The sequence below is a fragment of the Falco biarmicus genome, chromosome 4 (assembly GCF_023638135.1).
Source record: "Falco biarmicus isolate bFalBia1 chromosome 4, bFalBia1.pri, whole genome shotgun sequence".
NCBI classification, from domain to species: domain Eukaryota; kingdom Metazoa; phylum Chordata; class Aves; order Falconiformes; family Falconidae; genus Falco; species Falco biarmicus.
Window position 1 is genome coordinate 15,213,765 of NC_079291.1, and position 21,617 is coordinate 15,235,381.

General features: G+C 34.6%; 1 protein-coding gene across 2 annotated transcripts in view; it reads left to right on the plus strand.

The window, feature by feature from the left end:
- Positions 1-21,617, plus strand: part of ULK4 (unc-51 like kinase 4) — a 249,721-nt gene that overhangs the window by 103,927 nt on the left and 124,177 nt on the right. For both annotated transcript variants that reach the window (XM_056334570.1, XM_056334571.1), the window contains exon 30: positions 3,955-4,047. In XM_056334570.1, the coding sequence (XP_056190545.1) occupies positions 3,955-4,047 (93 nt within the window). The remainder of the gene's footprint in view (positions 1-3,954; positions 4,048-21,617) is intronic.

Here is a 21,617-nt window from a genome sequence, read left to right on the forward strand (position 1 = left end):
AAGAAAATTAACTTTATCCCAGCTGAAACCAGGACAAGGGGGCAGGTAATCAATACAGTAAGGCACAGAGGGAACAAAATGCAGAGGAGAATTTGAGAATTTTCTGCAGAAAAGGGAACTCTGAATCAGTTTCGACTGGAAAGCCTCAAAACTCCAAAATTTGGAGAAAACTCAAAAAGAAACTAAGAAAAGACCGAAGTAACTGCTTTAAATGTCAAAAAAGACACAAAAGGTAAGTTTTGTTCAGGAATTTTCTAGGTATGGATAAAAAAATATTGATGGGAGGTAGGAATGAATCTTCATATACTCTCTACAGTTCTCAAAAGAAGCTTTATCTGAATGCAAAGGGGTCTGGCCTAAATTGAAAAAGAAAAGGGAGGTCTGAGATGCAGTGTAACCTACTTCTAAAGATAGTGTAAAGCTCTATCCCAAAAAGTAAGAGTGACTGTGAGATAGAAAGTGAAGAGACAACTAGCTTTTTATTTGGAGGCTGGAGAGGTGTTTGCTGATATTCTTTCTGTCGCTGGACAGAGGATGGGACAGAGTGACTCAGCTGGAGGACAGTCAAAAGAGGGAGGCATGCAAGGGCTGTTTGTTCCTGGGCAGTCTGTGTGGGGAAGTAGGTATTTCAATCCCTTTTGATTCTACTTTTTAAGAACTGAGAGCTGTTGAGTATGGAAGGGAGCAATATTGGGTTTGATATGTGATGTTATTTTTAGCAAAGGTTATAATGAACTCATTTGTGTATATATTTTGTTCCTATAACTATCATCCACAAGTTAATTTGTTTAAATGGAAAACTGGCCCAGCAAATAGAATTTTGGTCATTGTGCATGAAATAGAAATGGTCTTAATTGCCTTCATTTTGAGATAAATGCAGGAATGCTGTGGTTACTACTTTTTTCTTGTCTTTGGTATCATCAATAAAATGGTAAGTCCATTAAATATTTTTGCATTTGTAGATCAGAAAGTTAACATCCTCATAGGATTTTGATTGAACTGAAATTTCACAACACAATTTTATTCAATTCACTGAAAGGTTATTTTCCTGAGCATTTCATAACCAAAATGAAAGTTTCACCTATAGAAAATGAATATCAGGTAAATGCTTTCTGTTACCTATCCAGAGATTTTTATCAAAAATTGAAACATAAGCTCTTCTTTATTTAATTCTTAATATTCCTAGTTATATATAAATTTGATATTTGAGCCAGAACCAGCAAAAGTAGAAGAATGTGTAAATAAAGTTTTATTTCATTTGAAAGATTATGTAGCTTGTTCTTAGTAGAATGCTGAGTCAATTCTGCAAGTCCAGGATATTTGAGATAATTAGTAGATAAAATATTCAGTCTTTTTTAAGAGCTTAAAGAGAATCCATAACCACAAATCTTTAGGTCCTCTTGTCACAGTTGCTTATAGAAAAGATTGACAGAATAACTCCTTGCAGTGTAGTACCTAGAGTTTACAGAACCCTTATAAAATGCTCTCTAAAACTTGTTACTAAATTGGTTTGTGTTCTGGAGTGGCAGGGAAATCATTGGATGAACTCGTTCATTTAACAAAGTATTTCAAGCGTGGAATATTTTCCCTTCAGAGAAGATTCATATATTCATAGCTTCTAATGGCCTTTGTTCAGGCAATGTGTTTATATTAATTACTAAGATATTGACTCTAGTAATCTGAATTTTCTCACATGGTTTGATGGATCACTGCACCTTCCCTTAGAAATATTCTTTACTGATGCTATCTTAGGGGAGGGGGGAATAGTTTCAAGTAAAAGGAAATTAAGTGAGACTTTTTTTATTGAACCTTGAGGAATTAGGATGCTAAGTGTGCACAGTAGTAAGTCTCTCTCAGATGTAATACACAGGCAGCTTAAAATTGTTTGAAGTGGACCCCATTTAGGGAAGGTATCTATGTGTTTATAATAAAATAAGTATATTGCCAAGCGTCAAATTTTTAAGCTGGCATGGCTGATTCCTTCGTTATTACTATTAGGAATAACCATTTTTGAGACTTAAATCCGTGTTTTAGGCACTGAGCAGATGACTTCTGGCACCTGAGTCGCCTAATAGCATCTTTGCTTGCCTTAAAGGATTTAGTCATGGATTCTGAAAGAAAAAAAAAAAAAACAAAACAAATAGTTCCATTAAATTTGGCAGGAATGTGTATTGCTCACCTGTAAGGCTTCCGCAGTCAGTGTCTACTCATGTATTAGGGTCTTTTCTTTTTTGAAGAAAGGGACTTAAATCACCAGTGAGAAACAGCTGATTTTTCACGAACTGAACTGGAATCTGTTATTTGTAAAGGAGTGATTTTATTCACTGAAGACATGAAGCCAACACTGACTTCTAATTGGTTTATTGTGTGGATTCTCCAGTGTGGTTTGCAAGTCTAGGGCAGCACGTTCGAGCTAATATGTAATATCCATGACACATTGCCCACAGGCTGTGTGCTTGTGTGGGATGTTAGCCTCTGTGGAGGAGCTCCCACAGGCTACGTCAAGACTGCACAGCTAATAACGCCTGTCTTACAGTTGTCCAGATTGGAGACTTGACCAGAAAGCACCACATCTTGTTCTAGATTTCCTTCCTGTGTAAATTAGATGGGTGGAGATGTGATGCTTGGGGAGAGGGGATCTTCATTCTGGTGAAGACCTGGCACACAGCAGGGTACGTGCTGACACCCAGGTGGTGGGAACTGATCCAAATTCCTCAGTTCAGGCAGCACCAGGGATCTCGAGATGTGACGTAAAATTCTTGGTGATTTGCTTGATTCCACTCCCTCCCCGCACTGGAACACAAAAAGAAAAACATACAGGAAGTGTTTTGTTGCACAAAACGTGATAACCTACCTACATGTTCCTACAAATTCCATCCTTTCATTTTTCTCCATGTTTTTTCTCCTACAGATGAAGAGATTTATGCTTCCAATTCTATTACTTCCATGTTTAATGTAGTACTATTTGTAATCAAAGACGGTGCTTTGACATGGCTGAGTCCATGGTGTTTTTTATGCCTACATCTTTCTTTCTTCCAATATTGTATCTTGTTGCTGTCCAGATAGATTTTGATTTAAAGAAAACAAAAATAGCCCTGTTTGTAGGGTGGGTATTACTGAAATGTTAGCAGCAAGAGCAAGGTCTGTTTTGTTTTTCAGCAGCCTGTTCTGCTTTACCAATATTTCCATGAAGTGATATTTGGAAATGTTTCATAGATATTTTTCATATAGTTTTATCTTCAGTGCTATAGTTCTCAATAAACATACTTTTGGAGTATTTTTGTATTGTTCTGTTCCATATAACTCAGAGAATGGAAGTATTCTGTAGTTACAGTATTTTTTTTAAATTTGAAATAAAACATACAGCTCAATGCGAGTGTTCTGTAAGTAAATATTTCATTTTGAGAAAAAACATGATGTAAACAAAATACAGAGCTTAATCATGTACAAGTTGGTTGATGGTCTTCTGGAGCACTGAATAAATCTTATGCCTAATGTTTTGAGGCTCAGTTTTTACTTGTGGCTTGAAGGTTAGCTATTTAAATATATGAAAATATATAATATGCATTAATAAACAAATCATATGCATATAGTAAAAATGCATGTTTTATAAATATTTTTTATAAATAAATATTATTTAAATACACATTTATAAATATAAATTATATGTGTTTTATAAATTTTACATATTTTATAATTGTGTATCTCTCTCTAAAACATGATGTCGTCTTTGATTAATGCTGCTTTTAAAGTTAATCTGATGCTGGTTTTAAAGTTTCTAAGTGAGTCTTGTTTATTGGTTTGTACAGTTCCAAACAGCATTGTATTTCCATTGTGGTTATTGTAAAGTTTGGAAATGGGAAATTATATATTTTTAATATAAACTTTTTAACATGCATCTCTTGACATTTTTTTTTCACTGTTGACCTGTTCCTTTTGCCCCTTCCCTTTCAGGTACAAGCACATTCTGATGGCTCCAGACCCAGTACCAATGTATGCTCTGAAACTGTTGGTGGCTCTGACTGAACACAGCCCTGCTTCCGTAAGGTGATACAACTACACATTCCCTGTTGTTCTGAGCTCTTTCTGTTCCAATTCTTTTATTATTTTTTTTTAATTAGGAATTAACAATAACTTAGATCTCACTGGCACACTACTTAGACTAGCACTTAGGAGCTTTAGAAAATCCTTGGAGAGTATTTGCTGTAGAACACAATCTTACGTTTTTTGTGCCAATTTCATATGATCCTGGTTATTTTAATCTGGATTTAGCCAATGAAACACTAAAGACAAAACTGTAAGAATTTAAACATTAGAATTATCATTCAAACTTTAAAAAAAAAATTAATACTAAAACTGTTGTCTGGCTAAGCATATTTGTATTAGGACAAAGGTGGTGTGTTTGTGAAAGGTTTAGACCAATCAATTCTCTTTAAAGCTGTTCAGATGTCCTGCAAGTATAGCTACCCTTTAAAGTTCCTAAATATGGATTTTAATGTTTGGTGTAAGTACATTCAGTAGGTTTAGAAATATCTTAATGTCTCTTTGTTCCAAAGTTTAGGCAGTTATGGACTTACAAAAAAACCCCAAAAACAAACAAAAAAAAGTGGCATAGAATTTAAACAGCATTTGTTAATAGTAGTAAGGATTAATATCTCTGGCATATGCGTGCATGCACACAGCTATTTCTCTTCCCAAATCTGCCCAGAAAACTAGGTTATTCTTGCACTCGCCATTGTCTGTTCATGGCGTCTGATAATGTTACTGTTAGGAAGTCACTGCATACCATACTGTCCTACTTTGACATAAGCACAAGATTAAAAAAAACCAGGAAATTTGTTTTCCCACTGTTTTTATTACAGGAGATGAAAATATCCTCTTTTAATCTTTTATGATGCTACTGTGAACAGTGCTTTAATATACTAAGTAGGCTAAAAATTAACTAGGAAATAGAATGGCTTGATATTTTAAAGAGTTTGAATACAGTAAATGTACTTAATTATATTTTTATGATATAGAAGCTGTTTATGCTATTGCAGGATTTTATGTATTATACAAATAATGCAGCTTTCTATTTTTAGAATTAACTTACAGATACTTACTCTAGTAAAAATTACAAAAAATATTTCTGTAACTAGAATGCTGGGTATTATAGCAGCACTTTTCCTCTGCCTAATGAATTCTCTTTATTTGAGGAATCATGCATATTTGCCATTTTGCTCAATGTAGGCAGATTGTGAATGCACACTCATCCTCATGGTCTTGCAGCAGACAGCAATTTTTAATATTATTTAAGAGCAGCTGTGGATATCAATGAACTCTTAATAATTTTAAGTACCAGTGTGTCCTGTTATTTAAGAACTGGTTACTAGATTCCAGATACTAACACATCCCTAATTATTCTGTTTCTTATGTGTCTTACCGGCCCTCTTCTTTTACTTTCAGTAATAATTTGTTCGGCTAGATTTCTGAAGGAGCAAAATTTATCCGATTCTTTTGGTCTGTCTTCCTGATTCTTTGATTTCCCAATAACTCTAGCTGGAAGTAGCCAATGCATCAAAAGTGTGACAGAATAATATATTCATATTTGCTAGTGAACAAAATGGGAACAAGGTACATGCTATAGGGAACAACCACAATTGATTCTGTTTTGGTTTGATGGCTAATTCATCAGTATGTGTGGAACTCAGAATTACTTAAGGCATATGCTGTCCCTTGCCCCTTTCATTAGGCTTATGGAAAGTGTTTGATTGTTGTGATTGGAAGTAAATGAGTAACATTGGACACAGATCCTTTGGGATTAAATTGTTCTTTGTGGAAAAACTCTACTATATTATAGTACTGATGACAGTGATGTGAGTCACTTTTAATTGAGTCTCCGTGGCTTCTCGGTGCTTACATTTTATCCTGGGTTTAAGGATGGATGCTTTCTGCTGTGTTTTACTTTAAAGGAATAAAAATGATGGTAGCAAAGAGTTTGTAAAATGGCAAAATCTTAAATTAGCATTTTACCTTATTGTCTCCACCTCTTTCAAAAATACTTAACGTTATTTGGAATTGTGAATTGGGAGGAGAATGAGGGCTACTGTGTTTTATATAGTTTGTTCCATATGATAGCTTGTTCTCAGACATGTTCACCTAACACATTTTCTCTTTCTTGCTTTCTTTTCTTTAATCCCACCATTTTTCTTGTATCTCACACTTACCTTTCTTCTTCTTCCCATTCCCTCAGTCTTTTCCTGTGTGCTTACTGATAGAGGCATCAGCATTTGAGCAGTTCTTATTTTAGCACTTGAAAGGAGACAGATGCATTCCAATCTTTTGTTTCTTCTTTTTCACAGCTGATACTGTAAATCAGCTAACTTCTTGTGGTGCTGGAGGAGAAACATGCGATCTCCTTTTTACTTTTTTTTTTTTTTTGGACACCTATTTTCTATTACAGGTAGTTTGATCTACATGGCAGACGAACAGATATTAAAATATTTTAAATGCCTTTTAAAACTTAAAATCAAAAATTTGTGGTAAAATACTGCTAATATATATCTACTTTGAATGCCTTTAATAATTAATATTTTGTAAGAATACAGAAAAAAATATAATCTTTGCCATTGCTCCACTATTGGGGTAATTTTGAGCATTCTGTATTATAGAAACTCTTCTGCTCTATTGCTTTTCAATTCAGCAGTGGAGAATTCTAGTGATGTCCCATTAATGTGCTACAGAATTACATCTTTCACAAATGTTGTTAGTTCCAGCATGTATAAGATGGTAACTGTAAAAATCCCCCTACTTTAATGTGTTTCTATGAGCACATTAAATATTTGGACACCTGATTGTATGAGCATCCACAGGAAGAAAATCCAGTTTTAGAGAAGAATGGGTGTTTTCTTGTTTGTTTTCAGCTTAATGGGTTAGAGCATAAATGAGTCATGTGTTTCCTTTACATACCTGTTGTTACATCATGCAACAATTGCTGTCTGATACAACTTCACTTAGAGTTTGTTTATTACAAAATTAGATACCGGAAGCATGAGCTTTGAACATAATTTGTCCATCAGTTGCCTATTTTACACGGGGCTCAAAGCTAATAGTCTGCTGTTAAAAGTGTTAATAATATTGTGTTGTGGCTCTCCTAAGTACGTATTGCCTTGTTTTCCTCAAGAATTTTTAATGTCCTCTGATAAGAAAAATTGTGGACATTAAAACCAGTGTGAAAATGAATAGCAGAGTTCATCTTTAGCTATTTTGAGTCTGATTTTTAAAAGAAATCAATGATATTAAGGAAACAGGTAGCTTCAGTTCATGATTAATCTCTGGACTACTGCATTTTGCATTAGGGGTTTTTTTTCCCCTTGTTGGATTTACTCTTGTTGGATTTTACTTACGTAAGAAGTTGTTGGAGGAACTGAACTTCTCATAGTGGGAGCAAATGACTGCAGCAGGGCGAGATCTGATTTAACTATGCAAAGTCTGTATTCAAAAAGAGCAGTATTATAAGATACCTTGTCCTTTGTGTGTTGACCAGCTTAATGTATAGGCTGTATGTATGAGTCAGAAGTCAGACATAATCTGTTCGTTAAGGGTTGGGGCTTTTTTGGTTCCTGCTTTGAGTCTTGTACACTGTTGTGATCTGTAATGATCAGATTCATAGATTTTCTAGTAACAAGGAGTAGTTGAAGTGAATTTCGTAGTTTCTATTAATATGGTATACTGATCAGCTCATCTGAAATGTTTTGTCTATGGGAAGATATTTTGTACTGTGCTACTGCAGGAAACATATTGGATCATGATTCTTGTCTCTTGGTCTTACAAATAAGGTTATGAAATGCAGCTATGTATTTTGCTGTGGGCTCTTTTGTGCAGCTACTTGGCTTACCTTTAGTCAGAAACTTACAGCATTTGATGACATTAATGTATCTGAAAGCTAAATACTGGAAACTATGGATTCTGATTTTTATGGGTTGTTAAAATATCCATTTTTGGTTGCAAGGAAACGAGACAGTAAAGGAAATAGAGTGGAGGTGAGGGGAGTGTCAGATACTGCATCAGATAATAATCATGAGAATGGGACACATTCCTGTATTTTGTCATTAAGGTCATTTCCTGAGGGAGAAAAAATAATCTAAAAACTAATGGCGTGACCCATCTTAGATTTACGGTGGATTGAAGGACAGGGGAGCAAATTAAGGAAACTTCCCCACCTCCAGTCTGTACTGTTAAGTTTCCCAGACAGACATTAGGCACTGTTGTAGAAAAGGGGGAAAAGCAGCAGAAAACAAAACAGGAAGGTGCTGAAGAGCAACAAAACCATCTGCTGCTTCTAAGTGCCACGTATCTAGTATCTGTGAGGTGATAGCTATATCAACCATGTACACCACAGCAGACTGTCTTGTCTAAAGTGACTCTTTATCACAGTGTCTTTGGAATCATGTAAGAATCGTGCAATTTTCAAACTTCATTTATGGTACTGTTCATACCCATGCATTTTCTATTAAAGGCCACTAAAAGCACATTTTAGAGTCAGTGTTAGTAATGAATTGATCCTCTTTTCATTCATCATGATGTTCTACATTAGCATTTGTTGATATTTCTGTATGTTCTGAAATGGTGTATGTAATATCCATACTCTCGATTTCAAAAAACAAACAGTAAAAAACCTCAAACTCCAACTCTTTTAATTGGTTTGTGGTGTTAGAATTGTGATTTGGTTCACAAGTACTTGTTGGTATTGTGCCCAGATTATCTTTGAACCTGCTGTAGTTTCTTTTTCTTTATACTATAGGGCTAGCACTTCAGTACTTTCTTGGTGAATTTGTTAATGTGGGCGTCTATTAATTGCTTTAAAAACACTTTGTTCTTCTCAATCATTTTAATTTCCTAGTTTAAGGTAGAAATGTTCGCTTTAAAAAGTAAATCTATTTGCTTCTAAATTACTTCTCTGTTTTTATGTGTTTACTTACTTTCTGTAATGAATATGAATAAAATAATATGGAGTAGCTCTGACAGCAGGTAAGCTTATTGGGCCTAGTCAGCTGAACTGAACAGTAGAGTTACATGTTAGAGGTGTGTAATATTAGTAAGAAAATCTCAGTGCAGCTGGATTGAGAGATTGTCAGAGGATGGTACAGTTTTATTAGAACTTTGGGGAATATTTATGTAGATTTTGAACTGGATTCTGATTACGCTGGTTTCCCATCTATGAAAACTGAGTTGTAAGAATGCTGACTTTCTTGTTAGAGAAGGAATGCTAATATAAACCAGCAAAGAATTAATGTGATTTTTGCTGTTGTATGATATTTGCATATATGCTGCTTTACTGAATAACACCAGGCAGGAAGACTTACCCAGAAACAGACTCTTGAAATGTTAAGTTCTGTGTCAGCTAATAACACTGTTGTCAAGTTGTGCATCATTGTAGTTCATATCAAAGGCGTTGGTTGGAGTTCATTATTGCAAGTGAGTTCTTATAGTCTAGTCATGTGCTGACTGTAATGCTAATCACCGTTTTTAATGTGAAACACAACTCCTTAGTGGTACATTTTATAAAAATCCCCCTTTAGTAAAGAAATTAGCTATTAACCTTAAACCTTCAATTTTGTGTTCTCTTTCATGTTGCTGATGAATTGCTGAATATCTTAAGTTTTAAAAATGTGAGGCTACTATTTGATGTTACTGTTAAACCAGTTATTGAAAAATGTCATATTGTAATGTTGACGTATTTATTTTTCTAGGTTAAAGCGTTAAGCAGAAGGGGGAAATGCCATTCTTTCTTGGTTATTTTTACTTTCCAGAGTGAATTTTTGCTGTTGTGAATATATAAATAGTAAATAAAGAATAAACAGGTTGTGAGGAAGGGTCAGCTGATTAGGGTACTACAGTTGGAGTTGCAAACTTGAGTGAATTCAGTCCTGCCACAAATCTTCTCTGTTCAGCATGAAGCAGATCTAAACCACCATCCAATCTATTGTGTTGTTTTCAAGGGCAGGTGCCCAGAGAAGACTATAAGAAGGCATCAAGTGAGTGACAATACTTTCTGCGGGCTTTCTCAGCCCCCTGTTGAGTTTTCTTTTCAGAAGCTATATAAGACAATGTGGTGTTCTGTAGACAGTAGCTATTGATGAGTAATTTCAGTTTCATTTATGTGGGCTCACAAAGATACTTGATAAATAACTTTTGCTATTTATAGTTATTCTATAGCATAATCACCTGCATATGAAGATTTACCATCTTTAGAGGTTTTCTTTGGATTTCTTTGTCTGATCTGGCACTTGCTGCTAAATTTGATGCCATCGAGTTCTTACATTCAAAAAGAAGCACACACTACTTCATAAATTTCTGCAATATTGTCTCCTTTAGCTGTACCATTTGCAATCTGAACAGTCCTGCCTATCTTTTCGTAACCTTTAGTAAGGGGTCCTTACAAAACAGATTTTGAAAGCTCAAGAATACTGTATCAACCAGCAGTCCTTTGTCCACACACTGACTGATGACTTCAAAGATCTGTCATGGATTTGACATTTCGTCCTTTTAAAACAAGTGTCTTGATTCTTGCTCTGTGCATCCCCACCATTTCTGTTCTTCACAATAGCTTCTACTCATTTGTTCAGCTTAGAATGTCTGTAATACCCAGATTTTCACCCCCCATGTAACTTTTATCGGAAGTTAATAGCCAATAAGATCCCATTTTCCGTCTTTTAAATCTCTCCTATGAAAGCATCTAGTTTTAAACAAGGTACACACTACAGTTAACAGCTATTTTCTTCTCTAGTTTCTTTTGAACTCTTCAAATGCTCTCTGGTCCTGGTGATTTGTCTCTGTTAATTTTGTCTATAACCTCTTTTACTGATACTTCAGTTTGAGGCAGATGACCATATAGAATCATACAATCATTTAGGTTGGAAAAGACCCTTAAGGTCATTGCATCTAATCATTAACTGAGTACTTCCAAGTCCACCATTAAAGCATGTCCCTAAGTGCCACATCTACAGGTCTTTTAAATACTTCCAGGGACGGTGACTCAGCCCCTGCCCTTGGCAGCCTGTTCCAGTGCTTGACAACCTTTTTGGTTAGGAAGTTTTCCTGATATCCAACCTAAACCTCCCCTGGTGCAAACCTGAGGCTGTTGCCTCTCATCCTATCACTTGTTACTTTGGAAAAGAGACCAACACCCACCTGCCTCCAGCCTCTGTTCAGGTAGCTGTAGAGAGCAGTAAGGTCTCCCCTGAACCTCCCTCTCTCCAGGCTAAACAACCCCAGTTCCCTCAGCCACTCATATGCATTCTCTACAGAGAAAAATGCTGCTGTTAGAACCTCACCAAGCTAATTTATGATAAAAAAAGATGTAAATATACTTGTTTAGATGTTGGCTTTTTTCATTGGGAACTTCTAAATTGGGACCCTTACGCCAAGACCAAGTTTTACAAAAAAAGAATTCAACACTTAAAAAAGGGTTTTTTTCAGAATTTATGTATTTGTAAATATTTGTATGTTGGGTTGTTTTTTTTTTTAAAATACATAGATATCACCAGGGATTCAAGATTTCATTTTGGCAGGTGGTGAAGTAAAACAATAGGTGACAAATTTGTTCTCCCCTTCTGTGGTCTAATAAAAACTCTAATCCTTTTTCTGTTGAGTAGGATAGTTTCACTAAGAGAGGTTGGAGCATAACCCTTAGTAGAGTGAACATAGCCTACTGACTAGCTGAATTTACCTGAAGAGAGAAGTCTGGGGATGAAGAAGAGGTTTGGAACCTGGGTCTCTGCTACACTTCCAAGGAAGACAATTGGGTAACTGTTAAACAAAACACAACGAAACCCCAAAGCTACTCTTTTTAAAAAGAAAACAAGTGAGTAATGCATGAGAATGTCAATCCTAAATAGATATTGATTACTGAACCCAGAAGATAGGAGCATTTTAAGCCTTCATATTGGTTGGATCAGCCAGATCCCTGGGCAGTGTTTTGAATATTGCAATTCTGATTTTAGGCACGCCCACACACATACACACATGCTTTTGTGTTTTATGACTGGAAATTCTAGGACCATGAGGACACCTAAATCCTCATGCAGATCCAACTCAGAAACGCTACTATTTCCAAATGTTCTCTCAACATTTTCTTGCTCATGCATTATTTTTCATAATTCTAAATATGATTTTTTATAAATAAATATTCATATTTATAAATATGAATTCTAATATCTAAAATATATTTTAGATAGTTTTGTGGGGATTTTTTTTTTTTGTGTAGGTGGAAGAAATATTCAGAAGATTGAAAGATAACCTTGTTACCATAACACTTAGTGGTGGTGTTCTACCTGCTTATAGTTTTATGAAATTAATAAAAAGTTGTTCCGTAGCTATGGAATGTTTTTAAAGCTTCGTTTTTTTCTGAGGTTTTTTTTCACAGCTCAGGGTGGATTTGCTTTGTGTCCTCTTTCTTTCAGTAACAGAAGTTGGGTTTGGATTTTTAGCAAATTATTTACCAGTCTCTTCCCTAGAGACTTTGCATAGAAAGGACAGTTAATCATACATGCAAGAACTGCAGTCTCTACACAGGTTAAAATCTGAACTATTGATCTTAATTTTCACAGATTTTAATCCTGTTGTTGAATAGATGGCTTAAATTCACTTTAATGGCTCTTTTTTATATATTCCATTATTATTTTTAAAATACCTAAAAGATGCTTGATGGCAAGTGCTTCTGTGAAAAGATATTGCTTTGTGAGAGACTTGCCAGTCTTCTGTTGTATCTCTTTCAAACTTCTGCCATTCTTCAGAGATTGGGTCAGCCCTTTTGTCATGTAGTAGAATTACATTTTGTAGGAATTGAGAATACTTGAAATCAGTGTTAGCTGACTGTACGAAGAAGTGATTTCTGGTGTGTGAACTGAGACCTTTGCTTTGATCTCACCCACTCCCTCCCATTTGTCCCTCATCACCCATATCTCTAGCAATCTGAAGGGGTGCTTTTTATTTTAAATTCAGTAAGATTTTTTAATAATTTTTTTGTGTGTAGAAGGATTTGCAGTACTGTAGACTATATTTTAGAACAGGCTCCAAACCCACATAGTGACCATTATTCGGCTTCCTTGCTTCTTGCTGTGTCATGATCTGCAGAAAATGCAAAATGAGAGGAGTCTCAAATGATTTTTTGAAGGTGTAAAGCCTACTTTACCTTCCTTGGTGTGTTGAAAACATAGGTCAGTAATTTAGCAAAGGGTGCATTTATGTTTACACCTTACAGATCACCTTTCAAAGAACCATATGGGCTCAGAAGGTTTCATTAACATCTGTCTAACAAAGTGCTGGAAGTCTGAGGTGTAAAATGAATGCTTTGCCATCTTGGAAATGTCCCAAGGTTACTGGTAGAGTCTTGATTTTGTTGTTGAAGGAAGTACTTTCTTCTCACCCCCATTCTTTCATTTAACAGATTGTGTTATAATTTCTTAGGAATAAGAATAATAGCCAAAGATCTTGGTTATGTAAGACTAATTGCAGTCCTTATTTGTGCAAATAGTTCCATGTGAAGACTCTCAGACATGAGTGCTTAGCTATACAAGGCCAGAAGCAAGAAAAAATTGCTCGACATACTATTGTGTTTCTCATATCATGGAATATATCTCAAGTTGGAAGGGTCCGATAAGGATCGTTGAGTCCAACTCCCTGCTTCTCACAGGACTATCTAAAATTAAATCATATGGCTAAGAGTGTATGACTAAAAGTTTTTTTTCAGAATTGTCTGAAGCTTTTTGATGTATCAAATCAGCTAAAATCATTTGGCAAACAATGATTTTATGTTTAAGGAATTGTAGCTACTTAGGGCTGAAATCTCAGTCAGGCTTGACTTTAAAGTCATAAATACACAGATGCTTAAAAATAATTAAAAAAAAAGGCTTATAAAAGTATCTGAGATATGGTTGAAATAACTTGTCTAACCAGCTATTTATTTTAGACAATATTAAAATACACCTTAACATTTCATAAAATTATATGTTAAATAAAAATCTGAAAATTAACTTCTAAAAACTTCAATACAGTTCTTGTTTAATATAATATTAAAAGTAGCAGAACTGGAGAAAAGACTAACGTTGTTGTGCTTCCTTGCCTTCAGACAAGTCTTTAGAAGTCAAGGAATAATGGAATTATCTTATTTTCCAGCTGGATACAATAACAAGTCTAAGATATGCAATCACAACCTGGCAAAAACTTGACAAAATATTACTCTTTAAGCTTTAACAGCAGCAACATTAAAAAAGCTCTGCTAAAATAAAAGAAGTAAGATTTACTAGATTTTCATCAGTTCCATTTGTAACAAGTAGTGAACTTCATCCTTAAGCTGAAAAATTTCCTGAGGAATAATATTTCATAAAATCATTTTTCAGAGTAAGATATCATGATTGTGATCAAAAGCTTTTCAATTGTATAATTTCTGATACTTCAGGAGATGAGTAGGTTTATTAGGTATTATCATGATCAAGTGACCATACTTGAAATTCATTGTGTTTTAACTCACTGATACTGAAAGTTTATGAAGAATTAAGGTTATTTTTATAGACATTCCAGGAGCCTGAGAGGTGTATATTTTTAAAGCAAGATTTGCATTTCTTTTCCGCAGAACTCTTACTGATTATTGTATCACTGTTATGTCCTTATTGCTCTCCATTCTGATAATGTGAACTCTTAAAAAAAACTTATTAAGATATGTTATTTTGTGTAAATTAAAACATAGATATACTTCAGTGAGATATCAAAATTTGGAATGGATGATTGACATGCTTTTGTTCAGTTGAGAGTTGTAACTGGAGTACTTACAGGGTCACTTTGAATCAAATTGACCAAGGACTTGGAAATGAGTCTCCTCAGTCAGTCTTTAGCAGAAAGAACAAGCATACAGTTATTTAATCTGAGACAGGACACATTAGCACAGTCCAGTTTTCCTGAAAATTTTTGTTTGGAGTGATTAAACTACTGTTAGAACATATTAAGACAGTTTAAATAGAATAATTTTGAGTTTATTTGCAAATTGTGATATAGATTCACCTGAAATTTTGAAAATTGTCTCTAAAGTGGAGTTTTTCATCTTTAGTAAATTCTGATTTCTTTTAACCATTGTGTAGAGCTCAGAATACCATTTTGATTGTTAAGCACAGTGACAGGAAAAATAATATCTGTAAAATGATCATGGAAAACTGAATTAATCAAAACTACAGCTACTGACAGTTTGTGGCTTTGTAAATCACTTTTGGTCTTTTTCTGCAAATTTCTTTAATATGTAAATCAATGCATAGTTTCTCTGTTTTGGTTTCCTAGAGGTAAGTGGAATAGAAAAATTATCAATCATATATCCATATTGAAACGTGTCATTGAACAAACTGAAATAAACTGTGTGTGTGTGGGGTGTGTATTATCACTGGCAATATAAAAAAAACCTAATCTTGGGAGGAAGGTTGCTTTTTTTTCTTTTTGTAAAAAATTCTGATCTTACTGGTTGACTAAGAATAGCTTGGCATATTGCTCTACATTAGAGATCCTAGCACTTCACAGGCAGTCCATTCGGAGAATTAATCTGTCCTTTCCAGAGTGTAATCATCAATGGGAATTGGAACACCGCGGGCTTAAATCTGAAACCCTTGATATCAGAGTAAATGACAATATTCTATATTCTCAGCAAGGAAGAGAACAGGAGACTATTGAAAAGGGCTTGGATATGTATTTTTAATGTTTTAGACAAAATCAATTCTCTTTCAAAGTGAGGAGGAAGCATCGACTCATAGGTGTCAAAAGACCATGAAAATGATTTATAATGGAAGTATTAATATAATTTTTTTTCAAGCAAAATATCCCTCAGGATTTAGTACTCAAGGGAAAGGAATACAACTTTCAAAATCAGATGTTTTTAAGGAGCCAAACTTCATGTGAATTCTTTTTAAAAATGAAGCAAAGATTTTATACCCTAAAAAGTAGGAAATTCTTATAATTCTGGTAAGGCAAAGGTTTTAATGTTGCCACTGAATGTCCAGAGCACGGTGGCAGAGGCTGCAGCTTTGTCAGAGAGCTTCAAAAGATTTTATTTATGACTATAACGCTGAGTGCCCCTCAAGCTTTTGGTCATAGTATTTTCTTGTTTTATACCATGTTGTAGGTCCGTAATATTTATGGCTTGATAACATGTATACTTCTAATTTTTTGAAAATTATATAATATTCATGCCTGCATGCAATTACTGCTTCACTGACTGGGAGTCATTTTGTATTATGATTTTATATTAAAAAAGGGGGACATTTTATTTTAAGATCGTTGGCTATTTTATTGTTGGTATTCTATACTACTTGTTAATAGGCAAGAGAAAACTGTAGGAAATAATGGGAAATGGGTAAAACACAATACATTGTGGTTTAGACATTTCAAAAGACAAATATTCCTATAAAAATATGAACCTTGAGGCTGGAAACTGAATAGGAATTGAAAATACAATCTGTTCTTCCTCAGTAAGCTTGCTGAGACTGCTGGCAAAATGACTGGGATTGTGTTGACACCCTTCCAATAAATGTGTGCAACAAACAGTTTTTGAGCTTATGCTGGGACTGAAAGTAAGCCCCTTTCATTTCACCACATAATTACTGGAAGTTATTAACATTCAGCTGCTCATAAATGATGAAAACAAACTGCAGTGGAGCAGTGCATTTAGTACAAACCTTCATATTATACTTACTGAAAAGTATTTTCCTTCATTTCACATACTTTGATAGTTGTAGTAAATACTCAAGATATTTGAAAGAAGAAATGCCCTACTTCAGATATTTGTCTTACAGTGCAGTTGCACATTTATTTTAATTCTTAGATCTTGTTGCTTTGTGTTTATGAATAGCGGTTAGCCTTTCCTTGGTAGGTTTCCCATGTTCAATATTAATTATACACTTATGAAAGATTTTAAAATATAATCATCAAATAATAGTGATGTATATCCCTTTTACATACAGATCTTTCTTGTTGTGTATATCTTCCTTTACCGTCTACTACAAAAAGTAAAGCATTAAATAAAAATCTAATTATTCTGTATCCAACATAATTATCTGCCCGTAGAAAGGCCAAAAGTCCTCTCTTCCTCCTTGCCCCCGGGTCATTTGAAATGTAAACTGCAGCTGCTGAAAAATCTTGGGAGCTGGAACTGAAGAATAAATCTTTGCCAGAAAATTGATTTTAAAATAATTGGGACCCCTAGAGATAAAGTTGATAGATCTTCTCCCTGGTGTATTTTATGGTAGATACCATAGTAAATTGTGCCTTAGTATAATATTTCTTAAAATCAATGATAAGATCATTGTGTTTGCCTTTGAAGAGCTACCGAAGGGGATGTTATGAAAGTGTGGCAGTAAGAGGAGTTTGAGATTTTTCTGATTCAGTGGTGGGTCTTTATTGTGTGGGATTCAGCCAGAGTTAATGTGAGCTTTTCTGTAACTTACTCAAGGTACCAATGTCCCTAAGAGGCTGTTACAACTTAACAGCTCATATCCCTGAGCTTACTTGCTGTATGAGATCCAGGAGTTTCCATTTGACTATTTCCACCAACTTTCTGTGCTTCCATGCTGCTAAAGTGATATGAAGTCATGGATGTGTTGGTCATTTTGTGTTTGTTCTTTAGCCTTGGTTGCAGCTTTTCAATTCGATAATACAAACATTTGTGTGCTTTTGCATTTGCGGATTTTTTTGTGAATGATCCAGACCAAAAATACAGACATGAATAAAAGCAGACTGCAGTGCACCATGATGTAAAGAGCATGAATTCTTAAGTCATTTGTCAGGGGTGAAAAATCAAAATCTGTTTGTGTATTAACCCCTGGTTTTTATTGAGAGGTGTGTTTTGTTTGTTGCATTGCTGCCCTTCTAGAAAAGGTATTTATTCTGTATAATGAGAAGTGAAAGACTGATCAGTAGCGTTTACTCCAAGTGTACCAATCTGAGGTTTTTTTTATAAAAACTTGAAACAATATTATAATATACCAATTTTTGAAATGGGTTGACTTAAGAGCACAATTCTCAGTGTTTTGGAAAATTCACTGCTCTGTATTTTTACAGAAGACTTTTGCAGTTTCCTTTATTGAAGGACCAACTGCCACTGTAGATATAGCCTATGTACAGGTAAATCCTACCTATAAAGGAAGAATAGAGTTATCTGGATACGTAGGATTTGTAGTGTTGATTTGAGCAGAGAATTTACTAAAAAAGCTTTTTTTTTAAAAAAAAAAACTTAATAAGAATATTTAATTGTTAGACAATTTTAGAGGAATAAAATAGGGATGTCACTAAATTGCTTTGCCGGTGACACAAGATCAGAAGTTTTATTGATTTCACTTTATTGTTTGTTTGTTGTTTTTCTTTCTCTATCTTGGTATAATACCCAGCTTGAACACATACAACTGAAATACCATGTTTTCGTCGAAGAATTTTGCATAGGGAACCAGTACAGATATTCTTGATGCCAAATAAGAAAGAAGTTAGTCTTATTCTCTCTTGTCAAGACTGTATTCATTACTGTGTACCAGAATTATTCATGTTAGAAGTGAACACAAGGCAGTGTAAATTCACACCTTGGCATAAGGTGCTGCCTTTTATATGCAAGTGCTGGGACTTAAGAAAGCTTAAATTCTAAATCAGAAATCCTGTTCTAAGGCTCCTACTTCAACGCAGGTACTTGGAATCATTAATGCACCTCACCTGCAACAAAAAGCCTTTGGTCTGTGTTCAGTGCCCTGCAGTAGGTTTGTGTTTTGCAACAAGGCAATTTAGGATATCTTTAAAAAAGAGATCTTGCAATTGTTCTGAAAGCAAAATTGGAGACATAATCTTATTCTGAAAAATGTTAGTGTGTTAAAAATTCAGATTGTATTGATGGCAAATCTTATAAAATCAGATGACTATTGATTGGTAATTGATCAGATGAGCCATTGTTGTTTATTTGGATGTAATCTGAGAAGAAAATGCAAGTACTTGATATAATGATTTGCTTATATGTATGGGGATGATTCTCTGTGTTTTTCAAACAGGGTAGGACCTAATTTTAATACACATTTTATGAAAGCCTAAAAAGAACCAAACTACTTTTGATTTAGAATATGACCGTTCTATGAAATAAATTCTATAGCTGAAATTTCACCTGCTTTAAGACACTTCCTTTGTAAAACTATGTAACAGCAATGACAAATGTGGTAATGTCACTCTCTTGTGCACATACCTGCAAAGTTGGGATAAAACAGATTTAAGCTTTGTTTTAATACACTGCTTGATGTGTCTTTATGCTTTAGCTAAGTTATGTGTATAATTTTCTTTAAAGGCTGCAGCTGTTTCTTATTTCAATCATAAAGGTTTGCAGGTGACCTTTACGAATAGCTGTATTGGCTCTCATTTTGTCTTAGCTTATCTCAGCAGAAAGTATAGCTGACATCCTAACGTTGTAACAGTCAGGACTGCTTACAGATTTTGAAACCAATTGTTTCATAATTTACTTTTTACCACAAAAGCATTTTTTTAGCTTTTGCCTAAATAGGATTGCTTAGCTGTTCTTGGTATTTGATGGTATTTTACTGCCAATGTGTTCTCAGTTTAAATGCTGCTTACATAGCAAAGTAAGCAGCTTTTGCTGGGGTAAGTAGTTCCAATATGCCCTGAGCATAAGAGTTGTGCTGGCAAAACTTTGTTTTGTCAATAAGATTGCTGTAGTAGTTGCTCTTTCTGGGAACCTGTGGTGTGTAAATGACCATTTTTACATTCAGCATTGTTATACCCGCATCAGCAAAATTCTGTTTTACAGACTTGGTCTAAGCTTTTAATTTAACTAGTAGATTTGGCCCTGGAAAGTAAACCTCAAATATAACAACTCTTCCTGTCTGCAATCCTATGACTATCTTCTGACCTGGCTGTGTCCAGGGTGCCATGGACTGTCTATTTAAGAATTGCGAGAGCACAGAGGAGAATACCTTTAAGGTTGTCCTGACCTACGTAAGGAACTTGGAATTTCCCTTGCAAATGGATATTTTTTCCATCAAAATAAGAACAGAAATCGTCCTAAAATTCAGGCTTCTTAACTTAGAAATAATGAGGGGTTTTCTTTACATAAAATCTTCTTTCTCTCTCTCCATTGGGTGTAATCTGTGCTTTTACACATTTCTCTATGCAAGAAAAAAAATGAACACATTTGGCTAAACAAGGCAGTTACTTGTATTGAACATGTTTATATAGGTGCATAATTTATATTGTTTTGTTAGGTTTTGACCAATTTAGTGGGTGCGTGTTACTCATCTTTAGCTCCATATGCCAATGCTGTACAATGCAATAGGTCTTAGGCTAAGCCCTTGCTCCTATCCAACTTCATATATAGATTTTGTATGGTCATCATTATTCAGGTGAATTCAAGGATCAGAGAAATAAGAAAACAATATGAAATAGGAAACCATTGTTTATACTTAATGCATATATCTGATATCTGAGTAATTCTCAGTTCTTTGTATATATGGTTGCTCTGCCTTAGCATGGTTAGCAAGCCTTTCATTCCTTATTATATTTCCTTTACATAAAATGACTTCAACAAATATGAAGAACCAGGGCTCTGATAGGAGACACTAATCTAAATGAAGCATTTTATGATTTTTATGACACTTGGATGCTTGTTCTAGCCCCCTTTCAATTTTTTCGTTAAGTTCATAGAAGACAGTGTGCAATTCCTTTTAGTTGCTTCAGTTCACAGACTAGTGCTTTAGCTTACACTATCTGTAACAAATTATACCTTCTTGTCTTTTCTTACTGGATGGATGTGAGTAAAAGCTCTTAAATGGAAACATGTAATTGTAGGAACATATGGTTTCTTCTTAACAAATAGTTAACCAAACAGAATTAATCTGGTTATTGTTGTACCAGAAGCTGGTACAGGGTATTACACAGTAAAGCTTCAGTCATGAAATGAAATGCTTATTTTAGTCAAATATCACTCCTGTTCATTCACAGAGAACTATGTAATAGAACTTTGTCTTTTTAACTGACTTACGACTTGCAAGACAATTTTGAAGTATGTTGTATGCCTCATTCCCCAAATAAATGTGCAAAAGCACATGTTGAGCATGCGGTCATAGTGGACATCCTCAACACTTTCAGATGTGGTCTCTGTGTTTGAGTTCTGTATTTATTACATGGGACTCATCATACAGTCTTATCTTATAGCTGTATTACAAGGCTAAGCTTACCTGTTGTTTCTGAAGCACTTCACTAATGTTATAAAGACACAAGGAAAACACTCAGTTTGGTGTTTTCTGTGGTGTTTGGTGAATAGGCATCTAGTTTGGTGTGTAAGGAAAAGGGACAATCATTCTTCAAATTAGATAATATAATACACAAAAGACTATGTAATCATAATTTATGTGTCATTGTAGTGTTTGTGAGAGACGCATCCTTTACTAATAAATATAAGGTGTTATGGGTTTTGTGGATAGAAAAGACTGCATTAATGTAAAGTATTACTGTTTTTTGAGAATATTCTTTCTTGTAAGTATATATATGTGTGCTAGTTTGTATGTGATTTTTAAATTCAAGGGAATATAGCTAAATGCTTTTGGCTAACCACTCCTCAG